At 34.7% G+C, this 18,099-nt stretch overlaps 1 protein-coding gene across 1 annotated transcript; it reads right to left on the bottom strand.

Annotated features, from left to right (window-relative positions):
- Positions 1-15,538: 15,538 nt before the first annotated feature.
- Positions 15,539-17,422, bottom strand: LOC119637610. The gene is made up of 3 exons (XM_038033777.1): positions 17,086-17,422; positions 16,687-16,792; positions 15,539-16,069 (listed from the first exon to the last, which is right to left on the bottom strand). Exons 1-3 carry the CDS (start codon positions 17,255-17,257, stop codon positions 16,003-16,005), a joined length of 345 nt encoding a protein of 114 aa, XP_037889705.1. The 5' UTR covers positions 17,258-17,422; the 3' UTR covers positions 15,539-16,002.
- Positions 17,423-18,099: the final 677 nt, after the last annotated feature.

The raw sequence follows: 18,099 nt of genomic DNA, 5'->3' as shown, positions 1-18,099 counted from the left end.
TTTATATTGCATTACTATTGCTTTACCGCCACGAAAATTAGTGGCATGTGTAGAGCACAAAATATACAATTTAAAGTGCGCAACTGGACAACTATAGCATATGGTTCGTACGGTAGCTGAAAACAAGACGACGGTTTGTTCTCATATATGTACACTTTGAACATTCACATACAGCAATAGAAAAATTAAATAAGAATGTTTATCTGAAAGAGATCATTCTCGTCAACAAATTACGAACATTTATATACCGTTCCATTTTGTATTAATTGTTGGTTTTATTAGAGTCCAAATAGAATTTCACTTTTAATTTGTTTTTTATTTCACTTTTTATGACAGTTTTCTAACAAAGCGCAAGGTATCGAACTTCAAATGTCTACGTGCTCTGCTTATTTGACAGCTATTTAACCTGCTAAGGGAATTATGTATTATGTGAAAACGTTAACGAAAATTTTGATTAAACTGCACTTTTTTTTTTTTTTTTCTTTATTATAAGGATAAAAGATGACGGTTACGTGCTTTACTTCTTGCATTGGCAGGATGCACAACATGTTTGATTCAAATTAATTTCATATATGAAAGCAATGTTGTCTGCGTTTCACATGCCGGTCATATTAGAATTCGGTTTAACGTAAATTACGTTTTCTGTAATTAATGCACATAGTTTTTAAGCAATGTATGGCAATATATCAGATTTCAAAAAAGGAAAAAAAAAATGTGAATAAGTGTCCTGTCGTTTAAGTATGAAAGTTAATGCCACACTTTTTCAACAGCTTTTATGTTGCCGCTATTTAAAATGCGTGAGCAGAGTTTACAAGCATATATGTGGCTTGCGTATTCAATGCGGTCATATGGTCGATTGAAGTGTGCTAAGTGTTCAATTTGAGAAGATTATGTCAACATTGTGCACGTAACTGAGAGGTAGTCGAAAAGAGCAGGCAGAAAAAACTTCATACTGCAGAAAACTTGCATATGGCTTAATTTTGTTTTGCTCATTGATCGTTAATGGTGTCGTGTTTCTTTAGGGTGTGACCAAGTATCAGTAACACAATTCTTGCGGTAAAATAAATCTGTTGCATAAATATTCTCTCTTAAAAAGATGAAAAATTTTCTTTATAAAGTTTTTTCAAAACTTTCGAATATTCACGAAAAATAAATTCTGACATTTGCCCACGTAAGACTTTTCAAAATTTTTCTTTTAAATCGTGAATAAAATTATCCATTGGATCGAAAAATTTGGATATATACTAATTCAAAGAACAGAAATAATGTTTTATTATATATATCTTTAAATTCACCTCAAGTCATACTATATTCAATTAGTTTTGGACTTTTCTATCCAATCATAACTATTATTTAAATTGGCGAGCCGACAGACACGCAGACAGACATAACTAAAGCATCCAGAGAGTGATTCGATACAGTCTATGAAATCTCAAAACGTATAAGGTATATTGAGGGGATGCACAACATTCTTAGGTGAAAAAGAATTTTCGACAATAACACATTCTACTCATCTCTTGATGGCATGACTTGGCTTCGTGGGAATTGGATGTGTGCAACTCGAATACCGTGAGTGACATTTTGTTTTTTTACATCGCTATAAAAGCGTGTATTGAGCAAAAATTCATCGCTTGAAAATCTTCACCGAAACGGCTTCATACTTAATTGGGAGAAAAGTCCGTGTACTTGATGTGTTGGACAATCATAATTTTTGATAATTGATAATGCCGCCAAGAATTGTGCAATGACCAGTGTAACTCGTCACTCAATTAAATGAGTATAGAATAGGGAACAGAGTATGTCTAAAACTAATCAATTGAATCGAATTTATCGAATTTTAACCGAGCGTTTAACTCTCGGAAATGTTTTTTAATGTTTTTTTCCGCCCAAATTGCCTTATAATTCGAAATAAAAACCACATTTTAGCCATCTATTATTGCATTCGTCTGATTTGTCTTGTTTTTATTTCTATCCGTTCATTAAATGCCTTTACTGATCAAAGGAGATTATCAAGTGTATTTTCAAAAAGTCCTCTTCGGTTTAGAAGGCACTTTGCGAAGCTTATAAAACTGGGTTCTATCAGTATGCGATCGCCGCTTACGTTAAATAATTGTTTGGCAAGAGCTGTGTTTGCCTCAGCGTTAATAAGAACGGCGATCAGTTATTTAATTTTGTCGGTTCAATCCAAATGTATCTAAATAGCTGGCGTTTAGGAGAAAAACACCTTGTGTGATAGTTGTGATTATTGAAAGCGAAATCTTTCGATTCGAAGCTGAAAAAATTACGATACGTTACTGCCACGCTCAAGTGTTAAGAAAGGAAGATGCAATCGATAAATTCAGATCATCCCTGATACTCGCATACGGACACGATATAATATTCTTATTTGTTGCATGTCTTACCATATATTATGAAATTCCTATTAAATTTCATACTTTATCTGCTTATCTCAAAAATTTTTCAATTATAGCATTGTATTATTATTATTATTATTATTTTAATTTTAGACTAATGAATTGAATTCTTAGACTAAAAAAAGAGACATTGAGCACTAGCAACAAAGGCTATCGACTCTAATTTAAGTAAATGTACATTAGATAATGAGCTTAGTAGTATTAAAAAAGTAATATATTGAATTGATATTCTGTTCTGAAGCTGATTGTAGAATGTTCAAAGGGTTAATCGTTCCAAATGCAATACTTCTAGCCGAGGAAAAGTTGAGGCAATCGCAGAGAATGTGCTTTATAGTAAGAGTTTGTCCACAACAGCAGATTGGGGGAGAAGACTTCTTCAGGATCCATTGGTGAGTTGCAATTGTATGAAAGGCGAATTCTCGAAAATGTTTGGATCTTGGTTTTCTCAACGTTTGTTGGATATAAAGGTGGAGTTAATTGAGGGTTAATGCAAGAGTAGTGTTGATGATGGTATTGTAAATTTTCTTCTGCAATTTTCTCTTTAACTTTTCTTCCAATGTATCTTTGAAGATCCAACTTTTCCATGACATCATCCATAATTAGAGGAGCAGAAGCAGCATACTTTGCCGCTCGATCAGCCTGCTCATTTCCCAGTAAACCGATGTGACTTGGTACCCATAACATTTTAATTTTTCCGTCGGGTGTAGTAATTATATTTTTTAATTTGTTGATGGTGCTCCATCTCGAAGTCGAAGGATTCCGAATAATTTGTAATACAGACAAACTGTCGTTAACAATAGCGGTTTTGAGTTTGTTTTTATGGGCAAGGTTGGCAGCGTGAAGGATAGCTCTGGCTTCGGTTATGAAAGTTGAAGTACTTTCGTGAAATATGTGGTTGAGAAGAACCCGTCCTGTAGCATCTACCACCGCACAAGCAGGAGGCAGACCAGGAGATTTTGAGCCGTCTGTGTACAAAAGATTCCAACCAGTACTGTCCAATACTTGGGTTTTTTCAGCTATTAGATTCCTGAAGACGTAATTTGGAGTATCTTCTTTCTTGTGCATAGACAGTGAGACGTCAAAAGAGCAGACTTTCAAAATCCAGGGAGGTTTAACACCAAGAGATCGGGAAATTTTTAAGGGAACGTTCAATTCCTTTGCGATGCACAAACAATGGTCAATTGCAGATGGTGACTTTGGAATTTTCTTCGCAATAATAATCTTTCTCACGTCATCACCGAGCATAGATTTGTTTGAATTAAGAAGCTTGGGGACTATTTTAGCTTTTAACTCATAAAGTTTATTTTCTTTGGGAGACCAGTTTCAATTATGATATTATTTATGGGCGTGGTCCGAAAAGCTAAACAAATTGCTCTGACGGCATGGTGATAGACCGCTTTAAGGATGTTGATATTAAATTTGCAGCTATTGCCATAAATTATCAAAACATAGTCAATCTTGCTTAACACAAGCATTTTGGTAAGATAAGCGATAGTGTTAATATGCGCATGGCTTCTCCAAGCAACGTACTGTATGAAATTTGCCCTTGTTAAAAGGGAGTTTTTTAACCGAAGGCAGTGTGCTTTCCGACGATAATTGTTTGAAAACGTGAGCCCGAGAACATGGAGCGTCTGCACATTTAGTACTGGTAAGCCGTTAATATGCATCAGTAGGTTTCCTGCATCGCACATTTGTTTTCGACCAATGTGCATTTTTTTTGATTTTTGTATAAAGATTATAGCTCCTGACGAGTTTGCCCATGTGGAGATCTCACATGCAATAGATTCGAGGATGTTGATTGCTTTCGTGTTGTCTTTTTCTTTTGTAAAAATGTATACATCGTCCGCGTAGAGACAATGTTCCACTCTTGGTACACGGCAAAGAATTTTGCTAATTTTGTTGAAAGCGATCTGGAAAAGCGTGACAGAGAGAGGAGATCCTTGCGGAATTCCATTCTTTAGCGGAAAGGAATCAGAAAGATGATTGTTGATTCTAACTTTGAACCGCCGATGCGACATGAATGATTTAATGTAGTTGAAGAATTTGGGTCCAACATTCCATGATTTCAAGAGTCTTAAGATAACATGAAGACCAACTCTGTCAAATGCTTTTTCGAAATCAATTGAGAGAATTGTTACGTAATTTCGTTCGGAAATTGCTTTGTTTGTGAAATAATCAATATGTAACAGAGCGTCGATGCACCCTCTACCCCGCTTGAAACCAACTTGTTGCTTTGTTATCAGGTTCTTGGATTCAAGAAACCAAGATAATCTAGATGCCATAATCTTTTCCAGTACCTTTGAGAGGCAAGATAAAAGAGAGACTGGGCGATAATCCGATGCGATGGAGACATTTTTAGACTTTGGAATTGGAACAACTGCTGCCAGTTTCCACATGTAGGGTATATGGCCAGTCAAAAATACCGTATTATATAGGTCCAGTAATTTCTTTTTACTTGAGTTAGACAGTGCACTGATCATTTGGTAGAAGATGCGATCTAGGCCAGGTGTCCTCCCCTTCGATTTGGAGAAACCACTTTCAAGTCCTAAGGTAGATATGTAATTTTCCAAGACGGTGGCACATTTGTCAATACAATTTGAAAGAGAAATTGGAGTCCTTTTATTTTCGATGAAAACAATGGAAAGGTTGCTTTCAGAGAAGTATTCGCACTACATTTGTCCAAAGTAATTAGAAATATCATGTGCGTCAGTTAAAGTTCCACTCGGAGTGCACATGGCAGAAATTTCGTTCAGGTTTGAAGTCCCATTGAGTCTGTTGATTTTGTTCCAGACAACTTTCATTGATGTATTTCTGTGAATTCGTCTCGAGAAAAGTTCGAAACTAAGTGCCTTTGATTTCCGTAATTCCTTCCTGAATAGAGCATTGGCCTTTTTGTATAATAACAAGTGATTTTGATCAGGACATCTCTTAAAGCGGTGCCATAGATCCATTTTATTTTTCCTCAAAAACGAAAGCGTGTTGTTCCACCAAGGAACCCTAGCTCGTTTAAAAGAGGTGTTGGATTGAGGAATAGAAAGATGAGCAGCCGTGCGAATCGCTTTAGACATAATAGCAGCATCATGGTTGCAGTTTCCGTTAAATGGCTTTGAATTCAAAAATGACTCCACTTGTTTGGAGTAATTGATCCAATCCGCTTTATCTAGGAGGAATTTGGCCCGTTTTGCTGGAGTAGCAGAGGACGTTGAAAGTTTAAGATCGATTATGATTGGAAATTATGTAGATCATCAGAAATAGACCAGGAAACCAAAGGAAGAAGTGAGGGAGAGCAACATGTTAAATCAATATGTGAAAAAGTATGATGAGTTGAGAAGTGCGTTGGTTTTCCATCATTTAAAACGCAAAGGTTGTTTTGAAAAAAGGCCTTTTCTAAAACAGTACCGCGAGTGTTGTTCACTGTTGAGCCCCAGATGGTATTCCAGCTGTTGAAATCGCCGCATATAATTAATTGGGGGGAAAGTACGGAGAATAGACTGTAGAGTTCTTGCTGAGAAAACGATTGCGAAGGTGGAATATAGATCGGAAGCACTGTAAATTTTATATTTAACATTATTTGTATCGCTACGGCTTGTATATTTGAGCTTAAATTTATGCGTTTGTGAGGTATACTTGATTTTATAAAAACACCAGTTCCTTGTTTGGAATATGAGTTTTGATCAGCATTCGTGAAGTATCCAGTATATGATTTGGGTGGAATAGGATTAAAAGAGCTTCTACAATGGGTTTCTTGAAGCGATAAAAAGGTTGGATTAAAATCACTTATGAGTGTACGGAGTTCATCAAAATTATTAATAAGTCCCTTAATGTTCCATTGTAGAATTTTAAAAACTTTATTTAATTGTAATGACATGGAAGCAGAGTGGAGGGAGGGTTAAGTTGACATGTCAGCGTCTCCGTCGAAAAGGTCGCTATAGGAATTTTTCGTGAGTGATTTATTCTTACCAGCAGAATAATCTGTATTTAGGTGATTTGGTACATTTGAAGTGCAACGGGTTGGCGCACGTGAATAATTTGAAATTGAAGGTTGATTGAGGGATGAAAGAATGGGTTCATTACCACTTGTGATTTGTTGAGTAAAGTTGATAGCTGGAGATTCTGGAGAATTTGGTATATTAGATTTTAGCATATGTGTTGTTATTTTAATTTTTTCAATATTTGCAGTTGCTTTGGTTTTTTCAATATTATCTTTGGCAAGTGATGTAACTGGTTTCGCAATATAATTTTTGGTTAATGGTGGAACACGTTTTTCATTGGAAGCAGTTGCAGTTAAAGTCTTACTAGGCTCGATTTGCGAGGCAACAGCAGCATAGGTATTACTTTTGCCAATTCCATGGGCTACAGATGGATTTCTTTCCCGGTATGTGCGTCGCGCTTCGCCCATGCTACAGTAATTTTCTGTTTTGATTTTTAATATTTCGCGCATCTGTACAAAACGTGGGCATTGTTTGTCTAACGCTGAGTGTTGATCATTGCAATTTATGCAGAAACTACGGGTACAGCTTTCAGTATGTGGAGGATGACCACAGTTAGCACAAGATGCAGCATTAGTGCATCTTTTTGCCGTATGACCCAGGCGTTGGCAATTTTTACACCTCATAGGATTTGGGATGTATAGTTCTACTTTACATTTGAACCACGCCACATCAACTGTTCGCGGTAATCGGTAGCGATCAAAAGTTAAAATAATCCTTCCTGTAGGAGAGCGTGTTTTTCCGTCATCATTCAGTTTGGTTAATTTATATACTTCAGTCACTCCTTGAATGCCCATTTCGCGGACAATTTCATCTTCCGGCACATGCTTTAAGTAAGGGGCATAAATAACGCCTCGAACCGAGTTAAGTTTCTCATGCAGTTTAGCTGAAATAGCACATAGATTAGCTAAAGATTTGGCCTTTATGAGCTTTTCGGTTGCGCGCGGGTTCCCAGCGAGGACCAGTAAATTCCCATCGCGTAGAATCGAGATGGAGTCGATGTATGTTGTAATGCTATCTAGAGCTTTTTTTATAGCAAAAGGCCTAATTTGGGAAATTGTTATTCGAGCATCGGTTGAAGAAATAACAATATATTTTTTATCAATAGGGGTTATATCGGTGATTGGCAACAACGGAAAATCGGAATTTTTACTTTTTTTTCTTTGGGGGGATGTATCACTTAATAGATGAAATCTATTGGAGTTTTTATCTGGCGGCCCCGGGGCAATTATGCCTTATTGTTGTCTATTGCTTATTATTTGTGAAATAACCACTCACTTGAAAAGGTTTGGGAAACTACTGAATAAAAAGTCAGATGTTTTTAGTTCTTTTTTTTTTTTTTTTTTTTTTTAATGTATTTAAAGGAAAACACGTACGGTATCCGCGATGAACACTTTTCGCAATAAACACACAGAAAGTTCAATCGATTATAATAAGTTTGAGAACTTTTAAAAATGTATAACGCAATAAAGAAATTAAATTGCAAAAATTTTTCCACAAAGAGAAAAATGTGACCACAGCGCTTGAACAGAGTTGCCGAATGTGTGATAGCATTGTAACCAATAATATATAGCCGTTGGTTTTTTTTTAAATTTCAATGAGTTTGTTATGATTCATAGTTTAACTTTTGTATTATAAAAGCTCATTCATACTTCATACTAAAAATGACTTCGTAAGGGTGTTCTCTCTCTCTCTCTCTCTCTCATTTGGATTTGTCACAAGATATTGAGCTATTGAATCATCTGAACGGTATGATGGCATGCTATTTGGATAATTTGCAAATCGTTTGCTGTCTCAACACAGGGGACGATACCGTTGCAATAGTTAGGAAGAAGACTTAAAAAAAAATTTACGAAAATAAATCTTAGTTTTGTAAAGTTAAAAAAAAAAAAAACCGGGAAATTAGAAAAATGTTTAAATCTTTCCCCACATATCCCCACAGGTCATGAATGCGGTACTAATGATCTCCAAATTTTCCAAGAAGTGGAGAATGGTGCGAATAAAGCCCATTCCTAAACAGGACTCCTCTCTTGCATATAATAATCATCCAGCATCCTACCCTACCTTTTCAAAGTTGCGGAGAATATTGTGAAGGAAAAACTTGTTTCATTCTTGAATAATTGAGTGATGATGCCCAGTTCGGATTTCGACCTGCACGTTGCACCTCGAAAGTTTTAATTTCCGTCCCGCAAACCATTAGGGGTAGCACCAATATTAGTAGCAACTGTGTTTCTGTCGCTCTCGATCTAAAAAAAGCATTTGACACTAAGCTTATGAACAAATTGTATAGTAAATCCAACCTCCAATCCTCAAGGGTTCGTAACAGTTTGTTTCGTTGAATGACTGTAACCCTATTGTGTAATCTCCTCGTAAATGACTGTGGGGTTTTGTTTAGTAACGAAAATGATTTTGCGTATTCAGATGACATCCTTTTGCTGTGTACAGATAATGCAAAAAATTGCATTCGCCAAAAACAATATTCGCGAGTCTTTAGCAATTGTTAACACCTGGCTGATAGATACTACGCTTTGGGTTAACTCCAGTAAGACTAAAGCCGTATTCTTCAATTCTCCCCACGATGGATCATTCAACCTCAATATAAAAATATATGGGTATTTCATTGATCTTGTAGATTTAATCTAAGCAATATCTTGGAGTAACGCTTGATGGCAGACTCAACTTTGGCCTCCACATTGGCAATGTCTCTGCCAAAGTTTGTCTTAGGCTTCGAAAACTGTACGATTTCAATTTATACCTGCCTCTAAAGGTTAAACAAGGCATTGCGCCTTCACTCCTCATAACGCATGTTAACTATTGTATTGATTTCTTTTCTGGATGTCCAAAGTATAACCTAAATAAGCTTCAAAGTGTTATTTACCGTATAATGCGCTTTGTTTATATCGTCAAACTTACAGACCATATCTGCGCTTACGTTCATACTTCCTTACAATTTTCCTTCTCGATTATTTAAAATTTAAGCTGCTTATCCACCTTTACAAAACTCCAAATTCAAATTCGTTCCCTAAGCTTTTTAATTGGACGACGACAGTTCTGTAGATCGAATAAAAACCCTTTCATATTAACACCAATTATCTCATACGTCATCAGTCAAATGATCTTTTACGTGGAATGTCATACTATTGAGTCTGAGATCCCTCGATGATTCTTTGAATAGAGAAAAAAAACATACAGCTGACCTTATAATGTATATTTTGTTGCTGATAGAACTTGATGGTTACAGAGTTTATGGAGCAGGATGATTACATTAGCAGCCGTCATGCTGACTTGTATACTCATTTATGTTATAGTTTGTTTATCACATGAAATGTATTCATGTAACTAGGTAATAGACCTACGATTTTACAGGTACTTAATATATAAATAAGTGAAATGAGATACAAAGTAATATTAGGTTAAAAAGTAGTAAGACAATTATCAGGTTTGATCTCAAGGAAATTGTGCCACATATTTAGTCTCGATTTAAGTTAATTAATAAAGAGCAAATGAACCTAAAATTTTTCGATTATCTTATGATAAAAAATAATGATCTAAGTCCCTTCGTCGCACGAAATGAGAGAATCTACCTATATGTTTTTGATATAGCTTGTCTCTTATTTGGGATATTAAAAATATAAATATATATAATTTTTAGATGACTAATTAAAAATATCTATCTTATAAGGCCATTTATTGAAATTGTCAAAACCGTGAACACAAATTAAGGCATATACCGATTAACAAACGGAGAGTGGTCTCCGTGCGTGAATATGCAAATATCACGTTTTAATTATCTTCATTTTATCTTCCCTTGAAATATGTCATTTTTAGATTATGGCTGGGATTAATATATTAATTTTATAATTGCTTAAGTACAGATTCCTGTTTAATAGCCAGACAAAAAAATGCATTTAGATTATATTTTAAACATAAATTCAATACCAATTTACTTTACAATGTGTGTCAGCTATGCACGCACAGATTGATCTGCATATTAAACGTTATAAAGCTAAACACCACGTTTCTTATAAACATAACATTGTATAATGGTGAAATTATCAACTCTGGAAAAACACTCATATAAATCATGGTCTGTACGCAAATGCATATTTATACACACATATATATGTATGCATACGCATTGTCCGTTTTTATGCATATATGTGCATATATGTATATAGGTATTCAAAGAGGACGCGATAAGACGAGAAATTATTTTGAGTTAATTTCTATCAAAATTACTTGAAACTTAAATGCGCACCTTGACAGCTTTATATCGCAAATGGCACGCAGAACCCAAACAGCAACACAACACTCAGAATATGTTTACTGCTAATGTTGTGCTAGCGATGGTGCTGACAGAGAGCAGTAAAATGTTGTGTGGTGTGCAGCACAAGCTGTTAGCTGTGAGTCAATTTTCGGATTCACAAAGATGCTAAGCATTCATTCAATTCTTAGTTTATCGCCAGGCCAAAAGCATGACGCGATTTTTAAGTTCGCACAATTTACATAGCAGACATTCTAAAGAAAAACTCTTATCGCTGCATTTCACGGCGTTGACACACAACGCTACACAGTCTCATAAAGCTATATAGCTAATGGCCAGGGGAAAGGCGCTTAAAATTTAGAATTGTAAGGTAGTGGCCGCTTCAGACATTGCTTTACTACTACTTTACCGTTTAATCAAGATGAAAAAGCTCATACACTTACTTAATTAAAATAAGACTGTCGTTGCGGCTATTGCTGATTATACTGTAGTTCAACATGTTTGAGCGATAATACGCTCAAATATAGCCATGAGTTAAGTGCCACAGTACGTAAGTGTACACATGAGTAATCGTTTAGCTAATTAATATACGGTGCGTTTGCGTAGTAAGCTCCATCGAACATCCGACTAAAGATTGGCAAATTAGAAATGAAGTTATTTATATAGTGTTTTTTTTTTTTATTTTTTTATTGCTTCTTTCTTTCTTTGGTTCTGGTTATTTATTTATGAGTAAAAGCGAAAAATACCAGAAATATCTGAGAGTATTTCAATATTGTTTTGCTTTTTCATTTTCCATTTTAGTCCGTTTCTTTCGTTGTTGTTGTTTTTTCTTTCATTTTATTTTGCCTTGGTATTTAACTGATATTTCGTTTAACCATCATCTCGGCTGTTTTTGGTAATTTAAAATTGTTCTGTGATAATTTTGGCATTTCTCCGATAAGCACACCAGCAAATGACAAATGTAGCTAAAGAAAATTAAAATGTTTAAATAACTGGTTAAATTGAACAACAAAAACGATATAACAGCAACAGCAGCAGATGCCATTTAAAATGAGGGAAAAAAGAACTAACCACAAATGTAGCTGTTAAACACACTTGCTGCCTGCACACTAAACCGTTCCTTATCGCGAATGACTTTTTTTCTTTGCTTTTTTTACCAAACTCGCGATCACTGCTTTATAAGTTTCCGTTTGGATTCGTGCCAACGTGTGTGCGTGTGCTTGTCTGCATGTGTACAGTACTCATTTGTTTTTGTTGCGTGTTGAATGACTGCTTCATCATATCGTCACTGCACATTTGCTTTGCAGTCGGAGGCTGATATATTTGTTCGCACTACCATACCCATTAACGACGCCCACCGTATTTAATTTTGCAGAATTTTTTTTGTTCGCAAAGAATTCAAATTTAAATAAAACTTTGTTCGATATCCACAACCCGTATACATAAATTATAATAACTTAATAAAAAATTGTACATACTTTTGTTGTTTGGTATATACATATGTTAGAAACATAGCAAACATATAAAAATTTAATGTTTAAATAACTTTTTTTTTATTCAAAATATCGACTCTGACGGTCGACGCACTTTTGCTTACGCTGCATTAGATGCTTTCAAGCTGTAAATAATGAGAGCACAAATTAATTGAGATAGGAGGGCTGCAAGGGGGATTGCCAGCTGCTTAGCCGAGTAGATAACGAGCTACGACCTCTAAATCGGTGTTCGCGGGTTTATATCTCAACCCGGTACACGATGCAGTGCTTGTAGCTATAGTAAGTGCTCAGTTGGTAACGAAATAACATTTGATGATTGGACTGAGAACGGCACTCCTTGTCTCTTTCCTAATTTTTTACTGATCATCACATACAGCTGCACATAAAGGGTAACATCTCTTGGCTGATTAGCCATATTAATGCAAAAAAAAAAAAAAATTGAATCAATTCGACGCTTTCAATTTTCTATGCGTCTACATTTGTATCGAAATGAAATCCTTGATCTCAAAAAACTAAAGCAAAGTTGAAATCCTTTCAGGTGAATGTTGCAAAATAATTTTTAGAAAATTACAAAAAACCGATCAGCTGTATACTTTTTCCAAACGCTCTTAGTAGTAAGTTGTAGTCATCCTCTGTTATTTGCACTCCATTGCATTTCTTTGCGCAGCTTTTTCGCTGTTGGGATATATATATCAGCGCGCAACTAATTAAGTGCATGGCAAAAAAAAAAAAAAAAAAAAAAAATACGCTATGCGGCATCATCCTATGACAATAAAAAAAATCAAATATATTGTTAAATATATTAATTAAAGTTAATTAAAATTGATTTTTCGCATACCCGCTCTCCATATTAGTTTTAGTTTTTCAATTAACGGAACACCTTTGCGTGCGGGTACATTCTCTTTTCTTCCTTTACAGTTCACAGCTTTCTTTAAAAAGTGCTTTATGAAAATTTTCGCAGAATACTCCAAATATGATTTATGAATAGCCTTCACGCTCTTGTTAGCTTTACTTTAGCTTTTGTATTGTTTTCGATATATGATAGTAGAGTCAAGGCTTATCTGTAATTATTAATCAGCGCACAATATCAATTGAATCCTTCTTAAAAACTTAGGTTGGCAAAGTTTTTTTTTATACTTCAATTATTCACTTTTGACTGGCATTCTCAAAGGAATTTCTTTCTTTCGCCATCACCGGCTCCGTTGTGGAACCTTCAACTCGAACGGGCTCGTGACGCAGTCTAACTGGACCAGAAGCAGGACTGGACATGGATTAAAGAAAGTAAAATGGCATGTACCCAGCCGAATGGTGAGCAGCGAAAAGAGGTGAACTGGACGGGGATCAGCTGAAATCAGTGATTAACAAAAGTCAACTTGTACGACGTTGAGGGGAATAGCGATACCGCCTTCTGAGACTTGTTGAAGAAGCTATTTTTCTCGATTGGGCTCCATCGTAAGTTTGCACCAATTTTCTCATATTTTTCTCAAAATGATTCTCATCATTCAAATATCGAATAAAAGCTGGATTTAAAAATTACGGCCAAACGTTCAGGATTGTTGCTGCTCTTCGATAAGGCGACGAAAACAATACCACTAAGTTCTGCAACAGCAATCATAAGATAAAAAGTCCAACAATATTTCACGGCTTTTAAAATTTTTCATTGCCAACTTAAATTGTATATCAGATTCAAAATAAAACTAAAAGATTCTTCAAATTTATTATATATATTTAGCAACACATATTGCTTGGAAATTAGGGTATTTGTTTGCCAAATTATCGACAGAAGGCAACTTATAATTATTTTCGTAGGCTTTATTTGCTTAATAAAAAATCGTCCCAAAATATGCTTTTGTCGGACAGGGAAGATTTGTAACTGAAAGTTAACATTTTCTATTGATTGAAAGCCACATGCTGAGGTATATCAAACAAAGTGATGGCCTCCAAAGTTTCCCTGACAGACGGCAGACGGGTGGACAATAATTTCTAGAACGATTCAAATTTGATATTGACTAACAATATGTTGGCTTCTTTTTTAATGCTGGAAACACTTTGATAAAACAATGAAATTTTGATGTTCTATAATATTGAGTAGCCGTGGCCCGTAGCCGTTGTTCACGTGCTACATATAAATATATCGTGGTAGCTATTGTACTTTATAACTAACCAGTAAAAAGCCAAATTCTTTTTTATCTTTAAAGGGGAAGGTGGTCTCAGATTATATTATTTTACGGTTCTCTTCATTAAGCGTTTTGACCCAATTTCTATATTAGCCTGGGTATAAGAACTTCCAATGTTTTCATTAATTCTGAAGCTGATTGTTGTGTTTTTGCGACCAAGAGAATGTGTATCGCAGACAGACAGACATACGGACATGTTTAAATCGGTTTAGTATTTAGTGCTGATCAAGAAAGTCGGCACTGTAAGGTAAACCGTCCTTTGCGAGTTAATGTTTATTATTCAACTGGTGTTATTGTTAAATTCGTACCGCTGAGTTGTTATTTTTAAGATAGTATGGGTTTTATTTACAATTCTTAGAAGGTCTATTTACGCATTATTTACGGGAACTCATATTTGCAATGCTTCGATTCTCGTTTTGTTCTTGTCCGTTCGAATATTGCAATTCAATTCTCTTGACTGGACTTTCTCTCGACTAACTTTTCGACTAATCATTTCGATTCACTTTGCGACTGACTTTGCCTGCCAGAAATATTCTGCTTAAACACCTTTTTTCAAGCAAATTATCATTATCTAAATCCATCGCGACACCATCAAATACGGCATTTTCGTAACAATACTTTACAGAGATTCTGAAGGTTTCTCTACAGTATAGTTCTCATCCTTCGGTGATGGGTATAAAAAAAAAAAAAAAATATGTTCCTTATAAGCAACAATGGAAAAGAAAGCAAAACATAAAATGCACAGATTTTAAATGTATATTTTCTAGAAGTAATTGCAAGGGCAGATAGAAGGAAGGGTTGCTTTTATCTTAAGAGTCCAACATTTTGTTTTTTTTAATCCTTAGTTTTTCCCCCTTTTTCCATTATTCATCATAACATATATTTCGCTCGAAATCATTCTCCGTGTAAACGCACCACTACAGTTAGTCACTCCTTAGATTTTACAAATAAAAATTGTGCTGTAACAGTTTTTCCGAAAATGTTGTATAAATAATTTTGTTGGATTAAGAAGTGCTTCCAAAGAAATGCTTCGTTAAGCTCGGAGTACTCTATTTGTTTTAAAAATTATAGAAATGGTTTTCTATCTAGGCATCTTAATTGTTTAACAATAAAGCAGTGCATGGTTTGTTTCTGGATTAACCTTAACACTGAACCCTATGTGCATACATGTAGATATTGTCTTCTTGAACATAAGCCTGTTACATTCACGACAGTTTGAAAATTTATAATAAAAGAGCATACAAGCATAGAAGTGTTAACTTCACTATTTAAAAAACTGCTAAGCATAGAGACGTGAAAAGTTGCTAAAGAAAACAAACATGAAATCAATGTTTGCCTTGGGAAGAATCTTAGATACCCACCACCTAAATATTTACTATTTGTTATTTGCAAGGGCTTCTCATATTTACACAAAGCATTTGCTTAATTTTGCTTAATGTTTTGCATTATTCGTTATATTATTTGCCTTGTATTGAATATAAATTTTCTCATGATTGCGAATATGTTTGTAGGCATATTTTCAAATATAGTTTTTTTTTTTTTTGCGAACTTGACGATTTAGACTGAGAATGTCATGCAACATTTTTTGAGATATATATGGGATATAATGTTATCTCTCCGTCAACAGCACGAAAGTATTAAGCGACTACGTCTGTGCATGGTTGATTAAAATATGTGCGTCGTAGTTTTCGCAAGGATCTCCATGGAGACATATCGGTGTCGGTATGACAAACTGCAAGTTAGAATCAACAATATAAATAAGTATGAGTTTCTGTTTTCCGTTAATGTTAAATTTTTTTAAAATATTTTTTTCAAAAAGTCATTTTTGTTATGTCAATTTATAATAATGCAATTTGTTGCGAAGCGCATCATTGTTTATTTTCTAATCAGCATCAAAACTAAAATGTGTTTATTTTAGTTGGAATATCTCGTAAATTCCTTAAGACGAACTAAAGATACCCATCATCCAAGTTTCAAATGTTAGTTAAGCTAAAAGCTCTCAACGGCAACGAATAAAAATTCAAATTGCAAAAATGGAAAACAACCCGATATCAAACAATTAAATTTATTTTGATTACAAACATAAATAGTACCGATTTCGAGACGAATGAGTGAAGGGGATTAAGGAAGGCATAAGATGAATAGTAAAGAAATCAAATCAGTGATCAAATTTCTCTTTGTTTTTCATTTTTTTAGCAATGTGTGAATGCATCAAGCGTTATGATAAATCGCGTATACCATTATTGTTTAGCAGCACTAAAAAGAATAACAACTGTCTGATCATTAAGGCGAAAAGTCTTACCCATATATGCATATATATAAGTTGTCAAAACATTGCTACACACTTACCTGCGCTGCTTACACAGCCAAATTGCGACAGGTGATGATGTTGTTCCTACTGCGGTGTTGATGATACAATATAGCGACAAACATGCGAGGAGCAAGTAGAACAGTGCTAACAATAACAATAAGTACAATCAACTTTGATATACATACTTGCAGCACTTTATTCTGCCGTTCGTCTCTTCTCTCCTCTACTTGATTTAATTTGATGATGACGATGACGACGACGACGACGACGACAACGACAACGACAGTGAATGAAATGATGAGGGACAATAATGATGACGGCGATGGCAATAGCAATGGTAATAGTGATGGTGATGATGATGATTACGGTGGTGTTGAGGGTGACGATGACGGTGAGGATGAGGATAATAATGATGATTAGATGTGATTATTGTTTACCTTTGTTGTTAAGCACAATCAGAATTTCTGTATGCACATACGTAGACATTGACTGTAGTTTTCTATAAATTCGTTTTTTCGCCTCTGTGTTTCTTATTTTTATATCTTGCTTATTTTCAACAGTGACAGCAACGCAAATAGCTTCTTCCTTTTTTTCTTTTTCTAAATACATTTTGTTAATTTTATTAGTTAGGCTTCAAGTTAAATTTTGCGCTTTAAACAACCCAAATAAAACGTCCTACTCATTGCTTTCGTATGTGTTTATAGCTAATGAAATGAAACATTTTACTTTTCTAAACGTTTCAAACTTCCGAAAAACAGTCTAAACATAAACAACTCATCGAATAGCACTCAATGGTGATTATTAAATATATTCCCATAAACTGATTACTAAGCCAAATACCCACGCCACAAAAAAAAAAGAAGAAAAAAAAAAGCCATTTAACGAACTGGAAACAATCAACAATAAAATTTAATTAATGTGCTTTTGGTCGGTTTTGAAATTATGACAATGACATGCTCGCGAATTTTATATATATATATATACATATAGGTGTAGGAAATGGTTCAACACTAAAGCGAATAATGAATGCGACTAAATAAACTGAATTGTGTTTTAGTTTTGCTTTTCTATTCAACGGCAAAACTAGTGTGCTAACCTTGTTTTTTGATCTGCAACAGTTGAAAATAGGCTTTGGATAAAGCTTTCACTCCATTTTCCGACCGTCGATGTTAGGATAACATGTAAAATTAAAAAAAAAAAAATAAATAAATAAGTAAAATAAATAAAATTCAATAGCATTTGATTTATATGAAATTTTCCTGACTAAATTTGGATATTGAAGGATGCTATGGAGCTACAGTTAAGTGTTAATAGAAATATTTTTCAATAACAGGGGAACGCTTGTGATTGTACGAGGCAAACATTTATCGAATGTAATAAATTTCTGTTTTTCAAAAGGGTCGTCATCAGTACGACGTTATGTGAACAGACTAAAAGATTCGGTTCAAACC

Source organism: Glossina fuscipes, unplaced genomic scaffold (assembly GCF_014805625.2).
Source record: "Glossina fuscipes isolate IAEA_lab_2018 unplaced genomic scaffold, Yale_Gfus_2 60, whole genome shotgun sequence".
In the NCBI taxonomy this organism is placed as follows: domain Eukaryota; kingdom Metazoa; phylum Arthropoda; class Insecta; order Diptera; family Glossinidae; genus Glossina; species Glossina fuscipes.
Note: the sequence above shows the minus strand (reverse complement) of the source record. Positions and strands in the feature narration are given on the sequence as shown.